This window comes from Felis catus, chromosome D4 (assembly GCF_018350175.1).
Source record: "Felis catus isolate Fca126 chromosome D4, F.catus_Fca126_mat1.0, whole genome shotgun sequence".
NCBI lineage: Eukaryota > Metazoa > Chordata > Mammalia > Carnivora > Felidae > Felis > Felis catus.
The window spans coordinates 91,154,010-91,179,481 of NC_058380.1; the positions used below are offsets into that span (position 1 = coordinate 91,154,010).

At 51.5% G+C, this 25,472-nt stretch overlaps 3 protein-coding genes across 13 annotated transcripts in view; 2 read left to right on the plus strand and 1 right to left on the minus strand.

The window, feature by feature from the left end:
- The first annotated feature begins 286 nt into the window (after positions 1 to 286).
- On the plus strand, positions 287 to 19,017 carry DPH7 (diphthamide biosynthesis 7). The gene is made up of 12 exons (XM_023242328.2): positions 287 to 381; positions 1,926 to 2,094; positions 2,144 to 2,479; positions 3,593 to 3,726; positions 4,106 to 4,193; positions 5,923 to 6,014; positions 6,422 to 6,594; positions 11,296 to 11,400; positions 11,504 to 11,573; positions 11,699 to 11,764; positions 12,244 to 12,416; positions 18,335 to 19,017. Exons 1-12 carry the CDS (start codon positions 287 to 289, stop codon positions 18,787 to 18,789), a joined length of 1,956 nt encoding a protein of 651 aa, XP_023098096.2. The 3' UTR covers positions 18,790 to 19,017.
- A 1,049-nt stretch (positions 19,018 to 20,066) lies between these two features.
- Positions 20,067 to 20,747, minus strand: MRPL41 (mitochondrial ribosomal protein L41). Its single transcript, XM_003996129.6, has one exon. It carries the CDS (start codon positions 20,606 to 20,608, stop codon positions 20,201 to 20,203), a length of 408 nt encoding a protein of 135 aa, XP_003996178.1. The 5' UTR covers positions 20,609 to 20,747; the 3' UTR covers positions 20,067 to 20,200.
- Positions 20,748 to 20,914: 167 nt separating this feature from the next.
- Positions 20,915 to 25,472, plus strand: part of PNPLA7 (patatin like phospholipase domain containing 7) — a 64,733-nt gene continuing 60,175 nt past the window's right edge. For 2 of the 11 annotated variants that reach the window (XM_045043394.1, XR_006589021.1), the window contains exons 1-5: positions 20,917 to 21,052; positions 22,442 to 22,473; positions 24,140 to 24,214; positions 24,381 to 24,468; positions 24,958 to 25,037. In XM_045043394.1, the coding sequence (XP_044899329.1) occupies positions 22,444 to 22,473; positions 24,140 to 24,214; positions 24,381 to 24,468; positions 24,958 to 25,037 (273 nt within the window). In that variant the 5' untranslated portion in view covers positions 20,917 to 21,052; positions 22,442 to 22,443. The other 9 variants (XM_045043388.1, XM_045043391.1, XM_045043395.1 and 6 more) reach the window with 8 other exon arrangements.

The following is a 25,472-nucleotide window of genomic DNA, read 5'->3' on the forward strand; positions in this document are numbered from 1 at the left end:
GTGGTCTTCCAGGCACAAGGCCTTGAGTGTGCTCAGGCAGTGTGCTTTCAGACAAAAAGGCTCCTGGGAAGAGGAGGCAAAAGACCACAGGCTGTGGTTTTTGCCTCTGTCCTTCGTGACCCGGCACTTCAGCCTGTCTGCATTCCCTGACCAGCACACATTATCCTGAGGTCATTATCCTGGCTACTTGCCAGAAAATTACATTGAAATTGAAGTGCCCAGGGTCTCTCAGCAGACCTGTAGGACACACTAGGTCCTGATACACGGTTGATGTCTTCCACATCGCATGGCTCATCAGAATAGCATTGGTCTGGGGATCGTGCAGCGTAGCTGCTTTGAGCAGGTGCTGCTGCTGGTAGCTGATCCCCGTCCAATTGGGCTGTGCCCCTGTACCGTGTGTTAGAGACCCCTCAAGTCTGTGCTGGTGAAGGGCTAGAGCTTAGAAGGTGGCTGTAAGGGTTCTAGAGTTGCCCATGGAGTGGCTCCTTCCCTTTGCTCGAGTCACTGCAGTGGCTCCCTGGAGTGGACACTATTGTGAAGGTGCTGTAGGACCCACAGACAGTTTTTATCCCTGTTTGCTTCCCTTTTCCCTTCTCTGATGGCAGCCCCTGGTTTCTTTTCTCCTCTGATGGCCCCAACCTCTTGATCTTTGTGGTCACACCTCTTAGGGTGCCTATGAAATGTTAGCATTCAGATGGTTAGTGTGGGGGCTTGTTTGACCTTATTTTTCCCCCTAAAGATTTTTTTTAAGTAGTGTCTACACCCAGTGTGGGGCTCAAGCTCATAACCCCAAAGTCAAGAGTTGCATATTTTACTGACTGAGCCAGCCAAGTGCCCCTTGACCCTTCCTTGTAGCAGATACAAATGTGTGGTTCAGCTATTTTGGAAAGTCCTGTTGCTTTCTGACCAACCTTTTCTGCTTCTCTGCTTCAGCTGCCACCTGAGCTGCTGACTCACAGCTGTATATCTAGCCATAGCCCTACTTGAAAACCACAGGCCGGGTACCCAGGTATCTACGTGGATTTCAATGTCAGCTTGTCCAGCTACCTGGAGCTATCATAACAAGTTAGCATTCAGCAGATGGCTTCAGACAACAATGTATCATTCCTGTTGTGGAGGTGGGAAGTCCCAGATGGGTGTGTTGGCAGGACCACGATCCCTCTGAAGACACATGGGAAGGTGTGCCTGTTTCAGGCCTCTCCTACCTCCTGGCGGTTTGAGGCCTCCCTTGCCTTGTGGATGCAACATACCAATCCTCTGTTTTTATGTTACCTTTTTTCTGTGGGTCTCTGCCCCTGGGAGACCAAATCACCTTTTCATAAAGACACCAGTCATATTGGACTAGGGCTCACCGTAATGACCTCGTTTTAACTGGATTACCCCTGTAAAGGCCCTGTTTCCAAAGGTCACATTCTGTGGTGCTGGGGGATAGGACTTCAATGTATCTTTTGGGGCAGACACAATTCAATCCAATCCATCCTTAACAGTGTCCAAAACTTGCCTTCCCCAAATCTATTCTGTAGAATATATTAATTTTCTTGAATGGCAGCTGCATCTACTCCGTGTCCCAAGTGAGATCATGGCAGTGCTGGGTGGCCTTTACATTGTGAGTGGCTGACAGACCCCTGCCGCTGGCGCCACGAGGCTGTCTACCTACCTACCCACCACCTCAGTCCGCCCTGTCTCCTGTGCTGTCCTGGCAGGCGGGACTTGGCATCCACGAGTGCGCCGCACTTCATGGCCTACCGGCAGCCCTCTAGGATGGACATGAGGGGCACAGGGCTGGCAGGACGCGGCCCTTTTAGGACTGGCCCTGGATTGGGCTCCCTGAATGTCTAGGTCCTTAGCTTACCCCCACTTTCATGCCCGTTTTCTCTTCCTCCGCGTCCCGCCCTCCCCCCCCCCCCCCCCCCGCTCTCCTTCAGAGCCCAGATCTTCGGGGACTCCGAAGGGGACACCACTGCCCGCCCAGATGCCCACGTCTCCCCGCCAGGGCAAGATGCGAGCCCTGGCACGTGGGGGCCGCGGAAGTCCGCCGGCCGGCGGGAGGCGCCGGAGGCCACCCTCACGCTCGGCGGCAATCGGCGGCCGGAAGTCCCGCCCCGACGCCCCAGGAAAGGGAAGGAGGGGACTGCGGAAGTAGAAAAAGGACCGGCTGCGGGAGCATCTCTTCACCGACGCGGTCTTTGGTCTTGACTCCGAGCCCGCTCTCACCGTCGACCTCAGCCCCGACCCCGCTCCCAATCTGGCCTCGTCACCCCTCCCACGCTGCCCGGTTCCCGCAGCCTTGGACGCTACTGCGTCCTTATCTGACTTCCGGGCGACGGAAGGTCGCGTGCGGCTGCTGCAGGTGGTGGACACGGAATACACCGCGGACTCGGTGGAATGGTGCCCGCTGGAAGGCCGCAGGCACTTGCTGGTCTGCGGCACCTACCAGCTGCGGAAGCCAGAGGACCAGCCCGCGGACCCCGAGAGCAAGGTGTGTGGTGTCCTCCTGGCCGTAGGCGGTCTCGGCCGCGGCTTTCTAGGTCCGCGCTCCCCGAATGGCGTTTCTCGAGTAGCTAAGGCCCCAGAGTCAAACTCTCTCTTAGGAGAGGTCTCAGGAAGGACGAGAAAATACTTCAGAGAGGCAGAGCCGACCGCAAATGTTGAGACGTGTCTGGCCTGTTGTGGGGGAGGCAGGAACAGAAAAGGCTGTGGAGTCACGCAGGAGATGAAGATGTGACGTTTGCGTTGTGGCCAGAAGGTAGGTTAGAATGGGCATCTTGAAAGTAAAATGTACCCCATATGCAGGCGTGGCTCAAGCTTATGAATGAAGCCTAGAATAGAAAGAAAAACGGGAATTGGAAGGAGCCGTACCTAATCTCTTGATGGCATCTATTCAGATCCAAACCAGAACACTACTAAGCATGAGAACTGGCACTCCAGCAACAGGCCTAGGTCAGGACGCTTCCGGGGAGACTGGGTCCTGTGGTGACCCTAACCATAGCTGGTCCCTGTTAGCTCACCTAGAAGGAGCATTGTAGGGGCACCTGGCTGGCTCAGTCCGAAGAGCATGCGACGCTTGATCTAGGAGTCATGAGTTTAATTGAGCCCCACGTCGGTGTAGAGATTGCTTAAATAAAACTTTACAAAAAAAAGCATTCTGGGGGCGCCTGGGTGGCTCAGTCGGTTGAGCGTCCGACTTCGGCTCAGGTCATGATCTTGCGGTTTGTGGGTTTGAGCCCCGCGTCAGGCTCTGTGCTGACAGGTCAGAGCCTGGAGCCTGCTTCAGATTCTGTGTCTCCCTCTCTCTCTGCCCTCCCCCCCCCACTCACACTCTGTCTCTCTCTCCTTCAAAAGTAAATAAACGTTAAAAAATTAAAAAAAAAAAAGCATTCTGTACTGAGTCTAGCAGAGTTTATCTACTTATCTGTTAATCATGCGCAAAAGAAGAGACATTTTTTCCAGCTCAGAAAATCAGAGGTGCTGCTTTGAGGCCGAGTTCCAGAGCCTCGTCAAGCCTTTTCTTTCCCTCGATTCCTTTTCCCATCCCTTGGGTTCCTCGATATCTATTAGGGTAATCATAGAGCACGTCTGCATTTTTTTGTAGCGTGGACTTGACCCTGATGAGCCTCCAAGCCGTTTAGGTCGTCTCTACTTGTATCGTCTCAATGCAGACAGCTCTGCTTGCCCCCTGCTTGAGATCCAAAGAAGAGATACTTCTGCAATCTTGGACATGAAATGGTATAATGATAACAATTCCTCCTGTCTGGGACTTGTCGAGTATTTGTTCATTTAATCAGGGGAGACTGATGCCTGTCAGCATTCAGTAAGATGGGGAAAGGTCTGAACTTTGGGTTCATTTCTTTATTGTCCTGCCCACCTGTTGGCATTTGGAGGCTACTAGAGACTTGGGCTCTTTTCATTTCTGAGTCCTAGGGTTGGTATCAGTCTGGGAAGTGATGCTAGTTTTCTGATTCGTAAGCTGGGGAATCTTGGAACAGAACTGTAGGCTACAACATGGTTTTGGAATTGAAATTTAATAAGTTACTGAGGGGCATAATGCTAACCTGTGTTCTGGGCATATCCCGTGTACTGACTGACATGTGAATTCTCTCCTCAGGTGCCATGTGCCGGTGGCCGGCCATGCCCTCTTGGGTGTGGCAGATGCTGGTGGGTCCATAGAACTGCTCCGCTTGGTGGGATCTGAGGTCAGTGACTAGGGCGAGGAGTTTTTGGGGGGTGGAAAGAATCTGAATGGAGAGGGTTTGGGCAGGAGGTTGTGCTGATACAAACCTTTTTGTGGGATGGTTTCCGTTCAATGGCAAATCGTATAAAACATTCTATTTTTTTTTTTTAATTTTTTTTTCAACGTTTTTTATTTATTTTTGGGACGGAGAGAGACAGAGCATGAACGGGGGAGGGGCAGAGAGAGAGGGAGACACAGAATCGGAAACAGGCTCCAGGCTCCGAGCCATCAGCCCAGAGCCTGACGCGGGGCTCGAACTCACGGACCGCGAGATCGTGACCTGGCTGAAGTCGGACGCTTAACCGACTGCGCCACCCAGGCGCCCCAAAACATTCTATTTTTTTAAAAATGCTGACTTATTTGTTTTGAGAGAGAGCGTATGGGAACATGAGTGGGGGAGGGGGCAAAGAGAGAGGGAGAGAGAGAACCCCAAGCAGGCTCCACGGTGTCAGTGTGAATCCTGATGCAGGGCTCGATCCTAGAAACTGTGAGATCATGACCTGAAGCTGAAATCAAGAGTCAGAAGCTTAACTGACTGAGCCATCCAGGTGCCTCTGTCATATAACACTCTAAATTACTATGCAATCTATTTTAAATTATTGGGTTCTGCATCTGAATTTGAGAAGAGATCAATTTATGTGTCACCAGCAGAAGGGCTGAAGTGACAGGGTATTTATTTACCTGTCAGTGGATCTGAAAGTTCCTCTGTAAGGAAAGCTGGACCAGCATTCTTAGGTTGATGATGCTGGGGCCAAGAATGGCCGTGAATTTCTTATGTGAAAGTGGTGTTTCTCAGCCATAATTAGGAAGGCAGTTTTCTATGTGACTTTTTCGGAGCATTTGGTATTGATCAGCACCACATGTTTGCAAAATGACTGCATCTGATTGTTGGAAGAGGGAGAGAACAGGGAAGTAAACAGCCCACAAGACCGAGCCCTGACTTAGTGAGAGGGACACACACTGGTCCAGGGGTGTAGGTGGGACTGGAACGGATCCACTTGTTGTTGGATTTATGGCAGCTGAGGGCGTGTGTATAATGGACCTCGCCGGCCAGCTGAGAGCAGCTGCCCTATCTCAGGAGTGAGGGAGGAAACAGCCGAGGAAGACTGTGGGCCCATCAACCGGGATTCTGAGCAAGAGTAGATAAACCCCAGAGAGGACACTGAGGAAGCAGCCTGCTAGGAGCCTTTTGACGGAGTTAAGCACTGTTCACATACTTAGGTAATAAAAAAAAAGCTTACATAAATCATAGGAAAGAGAAACAGCGTTTAATGGTTAGTTGTGGCTTCTGAAAAGGAAACTGGAGGAAAGAGCCGGCTGTCTCTGTCCCTGAAGAGAGAATATGCCAGCATCCCTTGAGGCCTGAAGAGATGGAGAGTGTGTCCCAGGGGTGCTTCTTGGAGTCTGCGTAGGCAGTGTGGTTATGTCTAGGAATGCATGGACAGCAAGGGGGTCTGAAAAACAGATCAGCTTCCCCCAAGGTCACATGTGGGAAAGCCCTCCTGCAGGTGCGTCAGCTCCCGGAGGGCAGGAGCCAGTTGTCCGGTGTCGTCTAATTCTGCCGTGAATGAGGGACTGACCCGTTTTGTTCACCTAGTAGGCGATGAGGGAATGGCGGCTGCCTGAGCTACAGGAGTAGTCTTTCCAAGGTTCTGGGCTGTTTCCTTCTGATAGCGTTTTCTCTCCACTAGAATGCGTACACACTGCAGCCGTTTTCCAGCTTTGCCCTGGAGAAGCAGTGTCTGGCCTTGTCTCTGGATTGGTCCGCGGGGAAAATTGGAAGGTAAGAGCCGGTGTTGGTGAGGGATCCCGTCTTTCCTCTGAGCATTCGTTGCTCTTTTCGCGCGAGGGAGAGTTGAAACCTTGCACCAGCCTTGATTGTGGCTTCCTAGACTCAGGAATGTCATTACTGGTGCTCATCTGAAAAGAAACAATTCATCCTTTTAGGTAAAAGAGACAGTGTTTTCATCAAGAGAAGCTGACATGGGTTTATTTTGACAAGTTATGTGCTAGTTTTGATTTCTGCCAGATGCCCAAACCGGTTAACAGGCACATCCGTGCATCAGGCCCATGGACAGCCTCTCCCATGACACGTCTCGGGATGCCACCAGTCGGGAACCAGAAGTGGGTGATGAGTTTGGGTCAATGAATAAATTCAGCTGGGTTTCTCCATTGGTTCTCTGTGTCTAGGGCCAGTGACCAGCCCTTGAGAATCATTAGCAGTGACTCCAAGGGGCAGCTCTACCTGCTAGAGGTGAATGAGGAGGGGCCTGGGCTGCAGGAGGTGGCCATGTGGCAAGCCCATCACTTTGAGGCCTGGATTGCGGCTTTCAATTACTGGCAGACAGAAATCGTTTATTCAGGTTGGTACTTCTCCCCTGGGGATCGATCCTAGGAGGGAGGGAGTGAGCAGGTGAGGCCCAGGTCAGGGCTGTGACTCTGGACATGTTGGGATCGTGAAAACCCTTTGTGGAGAATGTATTTTCTGGGGCAAAAGCTGTTAGTTGGTACTCAACACTTAGCTATTCCTTAGAAAACAAAGCACACCTGGCCGTGGGCATTGCAGGGCGTTGGGGGACACTGCCCCCACCCCAGTGTTGGAGCAGCCGGAGCCCTGCCTCCTGCCGTGTTTGCTCCTGCTCCGAGAAATCCAGGGTTCCCACATTTTCCATTGCCATTTCTGGGTCCAGTGTTGGCCTTGTCACGTTGGATTTCAGGCTGTCACTCCTCTCTTGGGTCCAGTTTACCTTCCCAAAGAAAAGCCTGAGAGGGGTAGGATTGATTTCCTGACATTGTGAGTGGTATGTATTGGGGGTGCTGATGTGAGGACGAGAAATGAACACACCTGACGTTTGCAGGAGCCAGGTAGCTGAGCAGCCTCTCTTCCCCAGGTGGTGAGGACTCTTGGGAGATGGGGGGTGAGGGGCAGGGGGCATTGGCCCCTGAGAGAAGACAGAAGGGGAGTCGCTGGATTTGCAGAGAGGCAAAGAAAAGATCTGACCCTCGTTTCCTTTTGCGTCTAGTTGCTGGTGGTGTGCTGAGCCGAACAGTGAGTCGTGAGGTCAGGGACGTTCTGTTAGGCTGTCCGGAAGCTCCGTGGCCCACCCCGCTCCGCCAGAACCACTCTTGGGGAGGTCCTCAGTGGCGGCTACGGTGCCTGGTCCAGGGAGTACCTCTCAGCAATGCTCCCACGCCGGCCTCCTCCCGGTGCAGTCTTTTCTCTGCGTTATCCCGGGCTTCCCTCTTCTTTCTGATTGCTTCTCATTCCTTTGCTGGCTCCTTTCCCTCTGCTTGAAAGTGTTCCTTGTCCTCTGGCCTGTCTGGGTGCTCTTGTCGCTCTGCATTGTTGCTCTTTTGATTCCAGCTGCTCTCTCTTCCAGAAACAGTTGCATTCTGGTTGCTTAAGCAGACCTTTTTTGCTTGTTTGCTTTGTTTCTTTCTTCTTTCTTTTTCTCAAGGAAATTTTACTAATTTATTTTGAGTAATTTCTGCACCTAGCATGGGGTTTGAACTCATGACCCTGAGATCAAGTTACACACTCTTCAGACTGAGCCAGCCGGGTGCCCTAGACCTTTCTTCCCCCTGAACTCTTGATGCCTTTGTCTTGCCAGCTACCAAGCACTCTGCAAGGATGCTTCCGGGGTGGGGGGGATGGGGGGCAACTTCAGCTCAGGTCATGATCTCATGGTTACTGAGATCGAGCCCTGCATCAAGCTTTGCACTGACAGCACGGAGCCTGCTTGGGATTCTCTGTCTCTGCCCCTCTCCTGCTCATGAGCGCTCTCACTGTCTCACATACTGTCTCTTTCAAAGATAGATAAACATTAAGATGGGGTGCCTGGGTGGTTCAGTCGGTTGAGCGTCCGACTTTGGCTCAGGTCACGATCTCACAGCTTGTGAGTTCAAGCTGCGCGTCGGGCTCTGTGCTGACAGCTCGGAGCCTGGAGCCTGCCTCGGATTGTCTCCCTCTCTCTCTGCCCCTAACCTGCTCGCATTCTGTTTCTGTCTTTCTCAAAAATAAATAAAACGTTTAAGAAAATTAAAAAAAAATAATGAACGTTAAGAAAGAAAAAAAAGGATGCTTCCTGGGCATTTCACGTGTGGATCCTGGCTCAGGCCATTGTCCCTGTGTTGTCCTGTTGCACACAGCTCCTACCTAATGTCCCGACCCCGGGGCAGGGTCTGGCTGCCCAAATCAGACACCAGCGTCCCCTCACCCCTTCCAGAAGTGGGAATCCTAATGATCTTCCAAGCATCTCAGAATTGGCCATCTCTTTCTCTTGCCACCTGTTGGGGGCACTGTCTCATCTCCCGGCAGAGCCCTGAAGGATGGCCCTGCATTCATTCTTGAGCCTTTCTAATCCTGCCTCCACACTGTAGCTAGAGCGATTGTTTTAAAACACGCGAACTTGGGGTGTCTGAGTGGCTCACTCAGTTGAGCCTCTGACTTCAGCTCGGATCATGATCTCACGCTTCATGGTTCGAGACCCACATCGGGCTCTGTGCAGACACCTCAGCCTGGACCCTGCTTTATATTCTGTGCCTCCCTCTCTCTGCCCCTGCCCTGTTTACGCGCTGTCTCCCCGTGTTTCTCAAAAACTTAAAAAAAAAAAAGCTACAAACATGCAAACGTTATCACACTTCACTCGTGGTTAAACCCTTTGCAGCTTCTCTCCAGAATTCTTGGTGCAATTCCCCCTAGCGACATTGTGGCTTTGCACATCGGGTCCCTGCCTACCTCTCCAGCCAGTTTTGAGTGATGGCTTTTTCTTCACGCGTTCAGTGTTCTCTCCAATCCCCATGCTTAACCGAACTGTTCTTTTTTCCCCAATCTCCGTGTTAGACCACCGGTTTGTTCTGCTTTTCGGGCAGGGCTCAGCTTAAAATCCTATCCTGGAGATACTGGCCCGGTTCGACCCCTTGTTGCTGTTTGGGCTCATCCTCATTGTGTCTAATGCTCATCTTCCCCTGACAGCTGGGTCCTTTCTGCGTTTTTTGCTGTCACACTGTGAACAGTCTCAGTGACAACAATAGAGGTTTAATTTCTTGTGGTCTTCTCGTTCTTGGATTAGTTCTACCTTGAGACTCAGCTAATTCAGAGCCAAGCATAGTGGAGGCTGTGATGTTGTTGTAATTCAGCACCAAGTCGTTTATTCAGTGAACGTTTGTTGAGCATCTAATATGGGCCATGCGCCGCTATAGGTGCCAGAGACACATGAGCTAACGAGACAGACAGAAGCCCTGCTTTCCCTGAACTTACACAGAGAGGAGACGGGCAGTGGTCACAAAGCATGACACAGAATGAGTGAAGAGAGGGCACAGTGGCTCAGAGGTGAGAAGTGCTTTGGTGGGCTGTGACTGGGGGATTGGGGTGCTGTGGGCAGGTACAGCCTGTCCTGTTACAGAGCATGGTCGTGGTGGACAGAGGTAGGGCAGGAGTGAGCCTGCTGCATGAGGACAGCAAGTGGCTGTGTGGCCAGAATGGCAGGTGGCAGAACAGAAGGTGAGATCAAAGTTCACGTGGCCTTGCGGGCCTCAGGATGGACTTTGGCTTTGGCTCAGACTGCAACAGACGCCATAGCAGGATGTTGAGCAGAGGGGTGACGTTTTCTGACTTAATGTTGCAGAATAGAAGGGGATCTTTTTTCCTAATGTGTCGAGTATAGACTGCAAGGAGACGAGGGCAGAGCCTGGGGACCTGCCATACAGGTGGTGGCAAGAAGGCCTCCGACTGAGTTGGGAGCGGTGCACGCGAGGGAAAGGTGGTAGGACTTTGGTTGTATGTGTGAAGGTGGCTTGTCAGGATGTCCTGGTGGATGGATGTGGGGTGTGAGACAGACCAGCGTGTAAAGAAGCCAGTACCAGCTTTCTCTGCAGATTTGCCACAGGACGGCAGCTTAGATTGGAGGCTGACCTGCAGGCGTCCTGCCTGGCTGGACCGGTTCTATTGGTCTGCGTAGCTGTAGGTCATGTTCCTCCTGTATCCCTTCTGTCTGTCCTAGGGATCTGCAGTGTGCTCAGTGAGCATGTGTTGGATGGGCGGAGTGGAGCAAAGGTGGCTAGGTGGTGGGTGGATGTAAGGAACGACACACAGTTGAGTGGATGGATGGACGGATGGACGGAGTGGTCAGACCTAGGTGTTTTTCTTTTGCTCTTCATCCTCCCTCTGGGCCCTGCTTTTCAGCCTTTCTCCCCTTCCTTCAAGATAGCCACCATCACACTATATCTTGTTGCTGTCTTCAAAGACTGGTTATGGATTAGGGTGGCGGCTCCCTACCCTTCCTGTTTTTTCAGATTCCCTAAGACAAGCACAGAGGGCCTTTTACTGTAAGGTTACAAAATGTACTTCCCTTTAAAAAAAAATTTTTTTTTTTAGTCTTTATTTTTGAGAGAGAGACAGAGAGAGAGCATGATCAGGGGAGGAACAGAGAGAGAGAGAGAGAGAGGGAGACACAGAATCCGAAGCAGACTCCAGGCTGTGAGCTGTCAGCACAGAGCCCGACTCAGGGTTCGAACTCACGAACCAAAAGTTCATGACCTGAGCCGAAGTCGGACACTCAACCGACTCAGCCACGCAGGTGCCCCAGGGGACTTTAAGATAAATGGAGGTGCGCTGAAGGTTCCAGAACCTTAAGAAGTGCTTGTGTTGGGCCCCTGGATGGCTCAGTCAGTTGAGCGCCCAACTTCGGCTCAGGTCTGATCTCACTGTTCGTGAGTTCAAGCCCCACATTGGGCGCCGTGCTGACAACTCAGAGCCCGGAGCCTGCTTCGGATTCTGTGTCTCCCTCTCTCTCTGCCCCTCCCCAACTTGCACTCTGTGTGTCTCTCTCAAAAAATAAACATTAAAAAAAAATGCTCGCGTTTGCTGCCTCCTGCATATAGATCCTGTTCTGAGTTCCTTGATAAGGCAGCTCTGGTTTGTGGCAGCTAGGAGCATTGGTTGCTGGAGCCTGAACAGAAGGCACTTTAGCCACATGTGACCTGAAAATTCTTCCCCTGACTTCTTGTCCTTCCCTTTCATTCCTGTAGGCTGAGCTCATCAGCCTTTCCTGTCTTCCCTGCAGGTGCCCTCTTCAAGTGTGAAGACACAGTCACAGCACAGGCCTCTTTCTGGGGTGCTGTTTCTGGAGCTCTTCTGCCTGGTGCCAACCTGAAACCACCCAGGAAAAGTCCTTCACGGGGATTTCCTCACAGGCATACATTCCCTCCCTGAGAAGCGGCTGCTTCCTGTCGTCAGTGCCACGGTCAGTGGGCGTTTCTGTTTCCACACAGGTGGGGACGATGGTCTTCTGAAAGGCTGGGACACCAGGACACCTGGCACATCTGTGTTCACTAGCAAGAGGTAAATTCATCAAGGGGCCGGCCCTAGGCGTGTACCACCAGCCCTCCCATCCCTCCTCCGTGGACTTTCCACCAGAGACGTGTCCCTGTGTGCGCACTCGCTCAAACCTTGCACTTTGCCTGTAGGCACTCCATGGGTGTGTGCAGCATCCGCAGCAGTCCCCATCGGGAGAACATCCTGGCCACGGGAAGGTGAGTCTCTTAGGGTTTGTGCACAGGGGTCCATCTTGCGTCTTTTCCTTCATTTTCTCACATTGACCGTTGCAGTTTTTAATTGGACCAACTCTTAATGTTTACTTATTTGTTTTTGAGAGAGAGAGAGAGAGAGAGTGCGCACATGTGTGCATGCGGGGGGAGGGCCAGAGAGAGAGGGAGACAGAGGATCCCAAGCAGGCTCTGTGCTGTCGCACAGTGCCTGATGTGGGGTTCGATCCCCTGAACCATGAGATCATGACCTGAGCCGAAATCAGACATTTAACTGACTGAGCCACCCAGACGCCCCCAGTTGGACCAACTCTTAAACCAAAGTGTAGGTATCTGGGCTGGGGAAAAGGAACTTTGTCCTAGAGGAATGAATGGGATGGGCCTGCTTGGGAGATGTCCCCCCTGCCACCTAGGGAATAAGTGGGCATTGACTTTCCTGCATGATCCCTGCGCTGGATGGCTTTCAGCTACGACGAACACATTCTACTGTGGGACACTCGGAACGTGAAGCAGCCTTTTGCAGACATGCCCGTGGGGGGCGGAGTGTGGCGGCTCAAGTGGCATCCTTTCCACCACCACCTGCTCCTGGCAGCGTGTATGCACGGTGGCTTTAAGATCTTCAACTGCCAAAAGGCAATAGGTGAGTAGGGGGCTTGGGGCAGTCAGGCCTGGGGTGGGGCTTCCCAGTTTCCTGCCCCCTTGCTCTGCCAGTGCTTCACCTCTGCTCACGCTGCCTTGCTCACGCTCTGTGAGCAGAACCCAGCACTGGTCAGACCCAGCTCAGACTTGGGCCTGAGCCCCAGAAGGTGGCTGGAGGGAAAGGGCAGCCCTGCGGGCCTCACTCTGAGTTCGTGCTGCGGGAGGGCCTGGGAACCGCCAGGCCCACCACCGCCTTTCTCTGGCCAGTAAGTCTTCACTGTCGGGACCGTTGCACGTTTTCTTCTCTCTTCGCGAACGCCCCCTTTCCCTCCTCATTCTCCCTTCGTGACTCCACCTCCCTCCTCATCTATACAAAGAAGTGATTAAGGCACCACCTCTCCGCTCTGCAGGCCTGTCTCCCGTGTGCTGGGCCACGCCCCAGGACTTCCTGTTCTGCGGGGGCACAGGTGCGCTGCCCTGTTCTCGGCTGAAAGCCTCGTGAGGTCTCTTTTCTCACGTATTTGCTGCTTTCGCTGTACCCCTTCACTTTTGGGGTGTGGAGTCTTTTCATTCACCTCAGGGTGCTTCCTCATTTCCCTCGTGGTTTCCTCATTGACTCATTGGTTGTCCATCAGTGTGTTGCTTAGTTTCCACATTTTTGTGACTGTCCTGAATTTTTTCCTGTTCCTGATTTCTAATTATATTCTAAGTTTACTGAGGCTTTTCTTGTGGCCTCAGACGTGGTTGGTCCCAGAGAGTGCCCCACGGGCTTTTGAGAAGAGAGTTCTCCGCAGCTGTGGGTGGAGTGCCCTGTTCCCGTGTTCTCTGGGTTTTCTGTCTGGTTGCTCTTTTAAATCATCTCTACACCCAGTGTGGGGCTCGGACCCACAACCCCAGGATCGAGAGTCACAGGCTCCACCGGCTGAGCCGGCCAGGTGCCCTGGTTGTTCATTATTGAAGGTGGGGTAGTGAAGTCCCCTACTGTTACGGATGTATCGTGTCCTTCCTCATTTCTGTCCGTTTTTGCCTCGTGTATCGTGGGGTTCTGTTAGGTGCGTGTGATGTCTATAACGTTTGCATTTCCCTAATGTATAGATTCTCTTCATTGTCAGGGTCCTTACTTATTTCCAGTAACTGTGTTTGAGGGTCTGCGCCGTCTGGTGTCCTCAGAGCCATTCTCGTTCTCTCTGGCTGCTCTGCGCGCTGCGACTGTACTGCCTTTTGCTCTCAGTCTGTTGATGGCCTGGAGTCTGCAGTGCGTCTCCTGTACTGGGTCGTGGCTCTTTGTCAGGAACATTATGGAAGTGACATTCTGCCTTCTTTAATGCGTTTCGTCAGGAGGCACAGGATGCCACTTTGTCCTTTCACTGCTGATGTTAATTTGGTCACTTGGTTAAGGTCTCCCCTGGGTTTCTCTGCTGTAAAAATACTGTTTTCCCTTGTGTGATTAATAATAACTAGCCTGTGGTTAGAGTGAACCTTTTTATTCCTCATCAGACTTCCACTCAAATCCATTAATGAGTCTTTCCTGAATGAAATTATTACTATAATTGCAAAATGGTGATTTTGTAACTATTATCATACTCTGTACATTTTAAAATTAGCATTCACTTTTCTCCCATATATCTGTGTTTATTAACCATATAGATTCATGCATTTTTATGTCGTTCAGTGGGTCATAATCTATTATAGTCATCGTTCATTACAATGTTCTCATTGCCCTAGACTTTTCCCATGAAAACCCCTTAAGCTGTCTCCTGTGTCCTTTTCACATGTTCCTATTGATTTTTGAGTAGTTCCTCGCTTTTTGGCACAAAACATTTCACATTCATTTTGTATTTTGCCTCTCCCATACCTGGAATCAGCTATTTCTTCAGGGTGTCCTGGGTCCTCTTAGTGGCGAGTGTGTTTAGAATCCAAGATCTGGTCATTAGTTGGTCTTACAGCTACTAAGGTGTTGTGTATGGCTGTGTGTGTGTGTGTGTGTGTGTGTGTGTGTGTGCGCGCGCGCGCGCGTGCACACATACATATGTATGTGTATGTTTACGTATAACGTGTACACGTGTGTGGTTATACATATGTGGATACGTTTGTGTGTATATATGGTTACATAACCATGTGTGCTTGTGTGTCTATGTGTGTGTCCACATGTATGTATGCATATCCCTATTCCATGGTGTCTCCCTTCTCCAGTGAAAAGTTGCTCCCAGCAAACTCTTACTCACACGCTTCACCTCACAGAGTTGTTACTGTGCTGCACCTAAGACAAACCTGTGAAGGGAACTCAAAATGCTCTTACAGCTCTTTTTTGTGAGATTGATTTGATATTGTCAGAGTGCTGTGTTCAAAGGTTACTTGGAAATGGGTTTTTATTTATTTGAAATACAATTAGGTTTATTTGTTTCCTTTTTTTTAAATTATTTACTTATTTATTTTACACAGGTTTTTTTTCTTTTCTTTTTTTTTTTTTTTTTTTTAATGTTTATTTTGGAGAGAGAGACCAAGCACAAGCTGGGGAGGGGCAGAGAGAGGGAGACAGAGGATCCAGAGCAGGCTCTGCATTGTCAGCACAGAGCTGAATGCAGGGCTTGATCTTATGAACTCTGAGATCACGACATGAGCCAAAATCGGATGCCCAACAGACTGAGCCACTGAGGTGCCCCCATATTTCTGTTTTTATAAATTCTCTTTGTCCATCTTTTGCCCGTTTTTCTTTCTGGTTTCTTGTCTTTTTCCCCCTTGATTTTACAGAGTTCTTATATATTAGTGTATTAGCTCCTTACCTCTGATATACATTGGAAATATATTCTCTTGCTTTATTGTCTCATTTTTGCCTCTGGTGTCCACCCCTCCCCCCAAGCAAAAGGCACTTTTTTTTTTTTTTCTTAAACACATAATCTCTATGCCCAACGTGGGGCTTGAACTCACGCCCCCGAGATGGAGTTGCCTGCTCTACCAACTGAGCCAGCCAGGTGCCCCAATGGCGCTTTTTAATGTAATCACATTTATAAGTATTTTTTTCCACTGAATCTTCTACATTTTGAATATTAGTGTTAAAAAGCTTTTCCCCTTTCACACTCAGGTTGTAAAAGAATTTACCAGTGTTTTCTTCTAGTACTTGTAGCGCCATGTATTTAGTTAGAACTTTGGTCTGTGTTGTATGTGGTGCAAGCAGCTATCCCAGCACCATTTATTAGAAAGTGCATCTACCCCCAGTGAATCAAGATGCCACTGTTCTTGTGTTCCGTACTTTCATGGCTTTTTTTTGTTGTTGTTGTTGTTGTCGTCTTTCGAGTCCCATTGGATGTCTCTTCATGTGTCTGCACCCACTGCTGTGATTGTGGAGGCTTGGTGGTGTCTTTGTAATAGCAGGGTTACTGGCACCTTCACTTTTCCTTTTTAAGGATTTCCTAACTATTCTTGTATTTGAACTTGACATTAACTTATCTTGTCCCAGAAAAAAGTTATTGGATTTTTATAGAAAGAAAGAGAGAGAGAGAGAGAGAGAGAAAGAAAGAAAGAAAGAAAGAAAGAAAGAAAGAAAGAAAGAAAGAAAGAAAGAAAGACAGACAGACATTGAAACATTTAAAAAAAGGTGGGGTGGGGGGAGCTTGTTGGATCAGTGGGTTGAGTGTCTGACTTCAGCTCAGGTCATGATCTCACAGTTTGAATTTAAGCCCCACATCAGGCTCTCTGCTGTCAGCATGGAGCCCACTTCGGATCCTCTGTCCTCCTCTCTCTTTGCCCCTCCCCTACTTATTCTCTCTCTCTCAAAAATAAACATTAAAAAAAAAAAAGTAGGATTTTGGCTTTTTGTTATAGTTGTGTTGTTTTTCTGTTCTCTGTCTCATCAGTTTCTCCTTTTATGTTTGTTTCCCTTTGTCTCCTTTTTCTAGCATTTTGAGTTGGGAGTACAGTTCACTTTTCTTTATTATTGTGTTTGTATTAAGCTTTTTTTTTTCTTAAGTTTATTGATTTATTTAGAGTGCTTGTGTATGCGAGCAGGGGAGGGGCAGAGAGAGAATCTCAAGCAGACTCTGAGCTGTCAGCGAAGAGCCTGACTTGGGGCTCGATCCCACAAACCATGAGATCATGAGCTGAGCTGAAACCAAGCGTTGGACGCTTAACCGACTGAGACATCCAGGCACCCCTGCATTAAGTGTTCTTGTGTCTGAAATGTTCTCTGATTCAAGCATATTTTTAGGTTGTGAGATGTAATGATCTCATTTTTCAAAAGAAATTCTGTGACTTGAGTTCGTACTTTCCCTTTTGCCCAAGTGTGGTTTCGTAGGAGGTTTTAAATTTTTTAGGTAGAAGGACTTTTTTGTCCCTTTGTGTTAGTTTTAGTTTTTATTGCATTATGATCAGAGAGTGTTGCTGGCTTGTACTCTTTCTCCTTTGTGGAACTTTTTGAGTCTTTGTTGCTTAACATGATGTTCTGTTAATATTCTGTGTGCACTTGGGTAGGAGATATGCTCTTTGTTATTGTTTGACTTGGGGCCCGGAATGGGGTCCTGGCTGGGAAAGCCCTGTGGCCCTGTCTCCGAGTCCCATCCAGGCTACCATGGAGGGACAGTGATGGTCTGGGGCGCTCCCTCCCTTGCTCGTGTTGCCTGAGTGCCTTTCTGGCTGTCTGGGGACGTTCAGCATGTGGTTCCTCTCTGGAGCCTCTTCTGTCCAGGCAAAGCCCTGGCTTCGGGAGTAGGATCTCCTGTGCTCTGGTGGCACTCTCAGCGTTTCCTGGTTCCAGCGCTGACCTGGTCTACACTTCTTGGCCTTTCTTCATCACTGCTCATTTTGATTGCAGTTATTCTTCCTTTTTTTCTTGTTTTAAGTTTTATTTATTTATTTTGAGAGAGAGAGCACAAGCGGGGTAGGGAAAGAGGGAGAGGAAGAAAGAGAGTCCCAAGCAGGCTCCACACTGGTAGCGCAGGCCCAACGGGGGGTTCGAACTCATGAACCGTGAGGTCATGACTTGACCTGAAATCTAGAATCAGACACTTAACTGACTGAGCCCCACAGGCGCCCCTCTGATGGCACTTCTGATGGCTCTGGCCTGGACCCTTGCACTTGGGGGGTATCAGTGGCACCCCTTTCAGAGTGTGTAGCTGTCCAGGCTTACTAAAGACCTGAATGGCCAACAGGCCTTTCACCTGGTGACAGTTTTCTAAGTTCACATCCCCAGGTCACTGGCCACCAGTTTTTTATGACTGCTCTTGCCATGCTTGGCCTTGCCCTGGACCCTAGATTACCTCAGCTTTGGCAACACCTTGTCATTTCTTTTTCTGGTCGAATATTGCTTTCAAACCTTCCACAGCTGAACCTCTTTCCGGTCTTGTCCTCCACCCTCAAAGTTGCTATAGCAACTCACCAGAAGGAAAACCACGTAAACTCCAATGAGTCCTTTCCAAGCTCAAATCCAGACTTTACAGAGCACGCTGAATTCTGTATGGTTTTGACCCTCCAGACACGTGTCGCCACTCCCCGATGGCGTTTCTGCCACATCTACTTGTTTGTGGTTCCCCAGATGTGTCCTGTTACCTTACACACGCTTGTTCTCTGTTTCTCATGCGTCCCTGTCTCTCCCGTCTGGCTAACTGCTTTGTCCTCTGCTCTGAAGTCTTAACTGAAGCTTTTGCCAAGTCCTCCAACTTGGAAAGGCACCGTCACCCTTGTGCTTCTGTAGCCAGGCCGATTCCTTTGTTAGGCACCACAGTGTACTCACTGCAAGATGAAGGTCTGTTTTCTTCTCATCTCTCCACGTGTCAAGGATTCCTTTGCATCGTGCACAATGGTTGCTGACAAATGAGTGACTGCTTTTAGCAAAGTCTCCCTTTGAGAGTGGGCAGGGGCCATCGTTTGGTAGTGATGAGATCAACCTGGGTAACGTCACATTTCCTGTATTCTGTCTCGTTCCAGAGGAGAAGCAGGAAGCCTGCACAGTCTCTGCATCCCACACATTGCCCAACTCATTGGTGTATGGAGCCGACTGGTCCTGGCTGTACGTCCACAATCCATTACAGACCTGCCAGTCATGCTGCTCAGGTTCCTCTCCCTGCAGCAACTCAAGAGCCAAAGAAGCACATCTCTCAAACCTGAAGGCTGTGCACCAGTCACCAGCACCGTCTTACGATCATTTAGCAGAGAATGATGAAGAAGGTCATAGCATACTTCAGAGCGGAAGCAAACCGAGGACTTCTGTCCAGGCACTCGCAGAGGACATGATGAAGAGTGACAGCCAGCTGCACACTGCAGGGACCAAGGTTTGTGACTCTGACCTCTATCTGGAAGCAGCGAACTTTGACATCAGCTTCCTAACTACTTGCTCCTTTTATGATCATATCCTTCACCTCTGGAAGTGGGAAAACATCTGAGCTGGGGGAGAGGTTGCTTGGCTTGAAGTCAAAGACCATTTCCACAAAGAAAGCCCAGAGTGCGACTTTGTGAGTGAACTGCTGTCAGACCGTCTCATTGAGATTCCTATTGTAGTCTCCACAGGTGACTGTATAGGGCTCAGTGTACCTTATGTCCACAGTGTAAACAGTCAAAAAAGCTATTGGCTTCTCTTAAATAAACCTTATCGGGGGCGCCTGGGTGGCTCAGTTGGTTAAGTGTTTAACTTTGGCTCAGGTCACGATCTCACAGGTTTGTGAGTTCAAACCCCGCATCGGGCTCTGTGCTGATGGCGAGGAGCCTGCTTGGGATGGTCTCCCTTCCTCTCTCTTTGTATGCCCATCCCCCATTCACATGCAGTCTCTCTCAATAAACAAACTTTTAAAAAAACAAAGATCACCTTATCATGGCACCGGAAGTGCTTGTATTAGCCTCCTATGCAGATAAACAAAAGGAAGCCTACACACATTGAATTGCCTTAGCGTGTCATAAACTTGAAATGTTCCCCATTGTGGCGTTAGTAACCTGAGTAGCTTCCGAAGCTTGGACACATACTAACTCCAAGAACATAACTGGGTTTGTGACTCATCTGACTCCCATAGTTCATTCTTGTCTCTCTGGAAGGAACAGTAGTTGAAGTGCAGGCTAGTGTAGAATTTGTCAAATTTCTACCAATATTCTGTTGTAGGTGATCAGAGTCAGAAAACATACACTTCTATTCTTTATTTTCTGATGAAAATATAGGGTCAGAACATGTAAGAAATTACTCTGTAAAAATGATCATTTCCCAGCTAATGGTGCATTTATTTCAACACAAGAATTTGAACCCTCCTGAAGAGTTTGTGTTAATGGTATTTAACTAAGGGTCAATTAAATATGAAGCAGAATACGTAAGACTTCAGGGACTATGCACTGAAACCGGGGAACCCAGAGGGGAGACTGTAGACTACGGGAGGTTTTGCCCCCAGAATAGTTGTTTTTCAACCCATAAAGAATATGCTGACTGGTTTCGGGAGTGAAGAATCTGGGGGGGGACAGATAACCAGTGTTGTCATGTGGCACCATGTGCCTTGTGAATTCTCCTTCCGTGTCTTCTCGCCCTCGGCCTACCTCCCCAGAACTTTTTGGTTGGAAAGACATTGTTTCCAGTTTCACCGGGAACAGGGCCTCTGTGCGAGCTCTGCCTCGCTCACTACACCTGGATCTATCATGCTGCACCCTTTCATCTCACAATGATCAGATGCCAAAACCAACACCGGACGGTAGCTAAGGACTTTAATAGGAACAAAACGAAGGAAATGCCTCCCCACTCGCCCACCCCGGGACCAGCGGTCGGGGGCGATGGCCGGATGCAGTCCACAGGCACACCCAGCGGCTGCCACTCCTCGGCTCCTAGCGCGGGAAGTTCTTGGGGTACAGCTGGAAGAGCTTGCCTTCCTGCGTGGGCTCAAAGCCGTACTTGTCCAGCTGCTCCGGGTCGAAAGTGCCGTCCCTGTAGTCCTTCTCGATAGCAGGTGCCACTGCCTCCCGGAACAGCTGCTCGGCCGTCAGCGGCACGTCTGTGCCCGCCGGGACGCGGTAGTTCACATAGGGCTTGAGCTTGAAGCCAGCCAGCTCGGGCACCACCAGCTCCGGGACCATTTCCTTGACCTGCACGAACTTCCCGTCGCGGGCGTGCACGCCGGTGCCCTTGGTACCACGGCTCTTATAGAATGTACGTGGGCCGCGCTTGCTGGTCCACCTACTCATGCGGTCGGCGCCCCGCACCACGATGCGGGCCGCGCCGCTCAGGAGGCCCATGCTGGGTGGGTCCTGCAGGATGCGCGCGTCCTCCGAGCCAGTTCACGCGTGCGAGGCCGCCGCCAGGCGAACTCTTGCGGGTCTCCGCAGCACGGCACTCAGCTTCCGGCTCCCGTGGATGACTTCCGGCAGTCCGCGCGGCTTCCGGCGCCGTCAGGCCTCTGCGCCGCTGCAAAGCAGCTCCGATTGGCTGCACTGCGTCCAATGCGCAGCCTCCACCCTGCGAGTGGGCGGGACCTCCAGGCCCCGGCCAATGCGCGTGGAGGTCCGGCGTCCGCGGCGGGGCGGCGGGAGCGCGGACGTCGGCGGTCCGGCGGCGGGGTAGTGACGGGAGCGCGGACGTCGGCGGCCCGGCAGTCGGGGTAGTGACGGGAGCGCGGACGTCGGCAGCCCGGCGGTGGGGGGTAGTGACGGGAGCGCGGGCGTCGGGCGCGCGCGGTCCCGGTGAGTCCCCGCAGAGCGCCCTGAGGTTCTGGCGGGTCCCGAGAGGAAGGGTAGCCATTAGCTGCCCCACCCGGTGACGGACGCACACCGCCCCACAGGCCCGCGCGGCCGTGCGCTGCGCGGTGAGCCGCCTGTGGGAGGCGGAGCCGTGTCCTCTCGGTCGTCCGGACACTAACCACCGCTTCCAACCCCGACTCCGGTCAACCCCGAGCCCCCAACTCCGAGGTCCCCCAACCCTGAGTCCCCACCCCGCTGCCTGTCAACCCAAGCCGCCCAACTCCAACGGCCTTCAACCCCGAGCCCCCTAACCTCGACGCCCCCTTCACCCCGACACCCGTCAACCCCAACGCCTGTTAACCCCGAGGTTACCCAACCTGATGACCCTCCAAAATGACATCCCCAACCTTGATGGCCACTAACCCCGGTGCCTCCTAACCTGCCGTTTCCGAACCCTGCGGCCCACTTGCGCCCCTTCCCTCTGGCTCTGTGCTGTCCCAGATGGAGAAGCAATGGCTTCCACTTTGCCTCCCTAGCACGCGCTGGGGGCCATGAGCTCTACCCCACCTGAAATGTACAGGGTGGGGTGCGTGGGGAGACTGCCTGGTCAGGGCACTAGCAGACCACAGAGCTGGGGTCAAGGGCGCTGCTGGCCTTTCAGGAGACTGAGAAGGAAGGGTTCTCCATGTGGTGGCAGAGGACACAGGACATTTGACCCAGGAGAAAGTGGGCTATGACCTTGCATCTGCCTTCTGCATCCTGATTTCTCTGGGTGGGATTTTGGAAGAGTTAAATCCTCCCTTGCTGCTGCTTTTCTAAGGGGTCTGGGAGCCACAAGGTGAAGGCCCCAGACCTGGCTCCTCACCTCTAGACAGGGGGAAAGTGAACCAGGCAGGTCCTCAATTCATCATCTCCTGGACCCAACACACCCACCTTGAGGTCAATCACACCGGATAGGAAATCCCCTGACACAGGCCACTAGGTGTTCTCACAGTCTGCTGCCTGGCCTGGCCCCACACACCCCTACCTCACCCCCCAGCCACAGCCTCATCGCTGAGGCACTGGGAGCTCCTGGCTGCACTAGGCCTTGGCTGAGCTGCCCACACCCGCCCTTGACCAGCTGGGAGAGGAGTAGGACTTGGCTGCGGTTCCGGGTTCCTGGGCAGCCATGGGAGAGCTGTTTACAGAGAGGGAAGTGGCTCTGGTGTTTCTCTTCTTGGAGAACACAGCTTTCCACCAGGGTTTTCCTTCCAGTGAAGACATAATTTAAGGAGAAGAGGAACCCAGGAGAAAAGGCTGAAGGCATTGCTCTGCCGCATGAGCGTGAGTTGAGGGAACATTTGCCCTGAACCAGTGCTTCTTTTCACCTTGACTGTTTTTTTTCATTTTTAGCCATGAAGCAAGAGGAAGATGCCAGCCCAGAGGTATGGAACTAGATGGTTCCGGGGATGAATCAGAGCCTCAAAATTCCCAGTTAGGGGTGTTTCTGCATTTGCTCTGTGGGCAGCTCCTTGAAGTTGGCTAAATGTGGGAGAGGTGGTCTGGGCCCCTCTGTCTCCTTGTCGGATCTTGAGGGCACTTCTTCTCTGAGGTCCAAACTCAGTTCCTGCTCCCCCTTAGAACTTGTTTTAAAAAATTTTGTTTTAATGTTTATTTTTCAGAGAGAGAGAGAGAGAGTGAGTGTGTGAGTGAGGGAGTTGTAGAAAGAGGGGAAGACACAGAATCCAAAGAGGCTCCAGGCTCTGAGCTGTTAGCACAGAGCCTGACGTGGGGCTTGAACCCATGAACTGTGAGATCATGATCTCAGCTGAAGTCGGACGCTTAACCGACTGCGCCACCCAGGCGCCCCCAGACTTCTTGTTTTGATGGGAGTCTTTTCCTTAGTGGAACATCTGTAGCTACATCACAAAGGCCTTTCTCTATTCCTGAAACAGAAAACTAGATACATTAAAACAACCACGAAAGCCTGAGATGCTCAACCATATAAAGTTATATAACTAGATTATGGGACACCTGTGTGACCCTTTCCGTGGATATCCCTGGTTGTCCCCAAAGCGGTGGTTGAGCTCTAAGGGACACACTTAGTGAAGGGTGTGGTTGTGAGTGCTGTCATGTTGAGAGCTGAGCACAATTGAGGCCAGGAGAGGCTGGGTGCCTCAGCTCTGAAGCAAACAACTCCCACAGCTTCCATTTGCCTCCTGAACCAAGTTCAAAAACATGGTTTTCTGGACCACTTACTTATTCTGCCTTGAGGCAACCGACATTCTGCTGTTGAGACCCTTTTCTGAATGCCCTTCCATTTCACTGGGTTTTCTGGTGTCTAATGCTGGCTTCTGCTTTAGTTCTTGGCACTTGTGTAGAAACTAGAGAGGATTAACAGGAGCTCCCTGCCCTCTCCTCTTCCTGGCCTCTTGGGAGGAGGTGTGTGGGCACCAGGAGGAATGCACAGTGGCTGCTTGTTTCACTGGTTTCTCTTGCTTGTTTTCATCTTCATCATTTTGGGGGAATCAGCCAGTACCCTCCAGGTAGGTGGCCCCAGCCATCTGCCCACTCACCCTCCTGTGCTCACTTTTCTCTTCCTCCTCCCTCCCTTGGGTCTGGACTTCAGAAGCCCCTAAAATCTCCTTCTTGGGGAGTGGTCGGTGCTGGTAAATAACCTTTCTCTGCTATGAGCTGATATGCCGTGTTCTCAGAATCCAGGTGGCTCCTTGGGGTTGCTCAACATCGCTGCGGTGCAGGCTTCGATGTGCCCTGGCACGTGGTTGGCAGCACACGGTGTTGTGGGGTGCACCCCTAGTGGCTAGCCGGGTTTGCTCCTCTAGACTTGCATCTGAGGAACTGAAAAGCTGAAGACTGAGGATTCCACACGGCACAGCTGCTGGCCCTGCCCAGCCATCCCACGGGTGGCCTTGGAGGTCGGGTTACTCTCTCTGTGCTGAGCAGTTGCACTCAGAGGACCTCAGCAGCCCAGAAGATCACTTCTCCCAGGGCTGCTGACTGCCCTTCTAACCAGCAGCTTTATTCTTGCGACCCTGGGAAGCCAGGGCCATGCCTGTGTTGGCCCTTCGTGACCACAGTGTTCCCTTCCAGGCTGGCTTTTGTCTGGGTCCTGTCCTGCAGTCCTGGGGGCTGCAGTTGACGGAGCAGCGGTCACAGTCTACCATGGTAACCGCCTTACATGCCTCCTGGTGACGGGTGGGCGCTGGGATTTGTGGGCTTGCTTCACTCCTGGCTGCTCCTGTCACCTCCGTCCCAGCCTGTTGCCGGGGTAGGGAGGGGCTCTGCAGCAGCCTTGCTGACAGGCGCTCTGTCTGTCTGTGATCTCACCCAGCTCGTGGGGATTGTGATTGGAGCCCTCCTGGCCCTCGCCCTTGTTGGCATCACCGTCTTTTTTGTGTATAGGAGAGTTAACCGATTCCGTGAGTATCTTACTTCAGATATCCACCTCTCTGGGGAAGGGACAAGGGCTTGGGAGAGTAGGGGAAGGTTCGGTGACCTAACCCCTGTTGCGAGCTTCTAGGAGCAGCCCTCAAGCCTGTGGTGGCTTTTGGTGGGAATTGCTGGCCTGAGGCTGTGCACGCCAGACCTATGGGATTTGAGTATGTTCCCAGCTTTCTCGGCTCGCAGAGGCCCTTTTCTGAATGCCCTTCCATTTCACTGGGTACGAAGGGCTGCGAGTCCTGTTCGAAGGGCTGCGAGTCCTGGCATGAAGGGCTGCGAGTCCTGTTCCCTGTGATCCAGTCTGGGCCAGCCTGGGCCCCAGACGCTGGGTGCCATTCCCTGACACCATAAACCGTAGCAGGGGCAGGAGAGGCTCGGTGTGTGTGCCCTACAAGCTGCTTGGCAGAGCCTTCCTGCCTGCCTGTGTCCCAGCCGTGGCTCAGGAGAACCCTCTGCTCCCCTCACAGGACAGGTACAGCCCACTCCGCAGTACAGATTCCGAAAGAGAGACAAAGTGATGTTTTACGGCAGGAAGATCATGAGAAAGGTAACTTGTGCCGCAGGCCCTGTGTTCCTACAGGCCCCAGCGCAGTGGGGGCCCCAACAGCCTGCAGCTGCCCTCATGCCACATTGTGGGGTCCTCCTAACGTTCAGAGACTGTTGGCCAGAGCAGAGACGGAGGGCTCATTGGCCCTTTGAGGTGCACATTCGTCTCAGCTAGAAAAGAGGACAGGGTCTCTTTCAGGAATATTCTGGGGTGCGTGGACACACAGGGTTCTGGCCATGGTGCTGAAATTGGGGGTCCTGCCAAGATTTGGAAGCTAGGAGGCCTCACTTCTCAGTCTGGTGGAGGAGCCCTGCCTGGTCACCCCCGGTCTCTTCCGCTCCCCTGAGGGCAGGAGGGACCCCACACTTCGCAGAGGCTTAGTGTACTTGAAATGGGTGTTTAAAATAACTCCTGGTATTTTAAAACAGTCGCGAT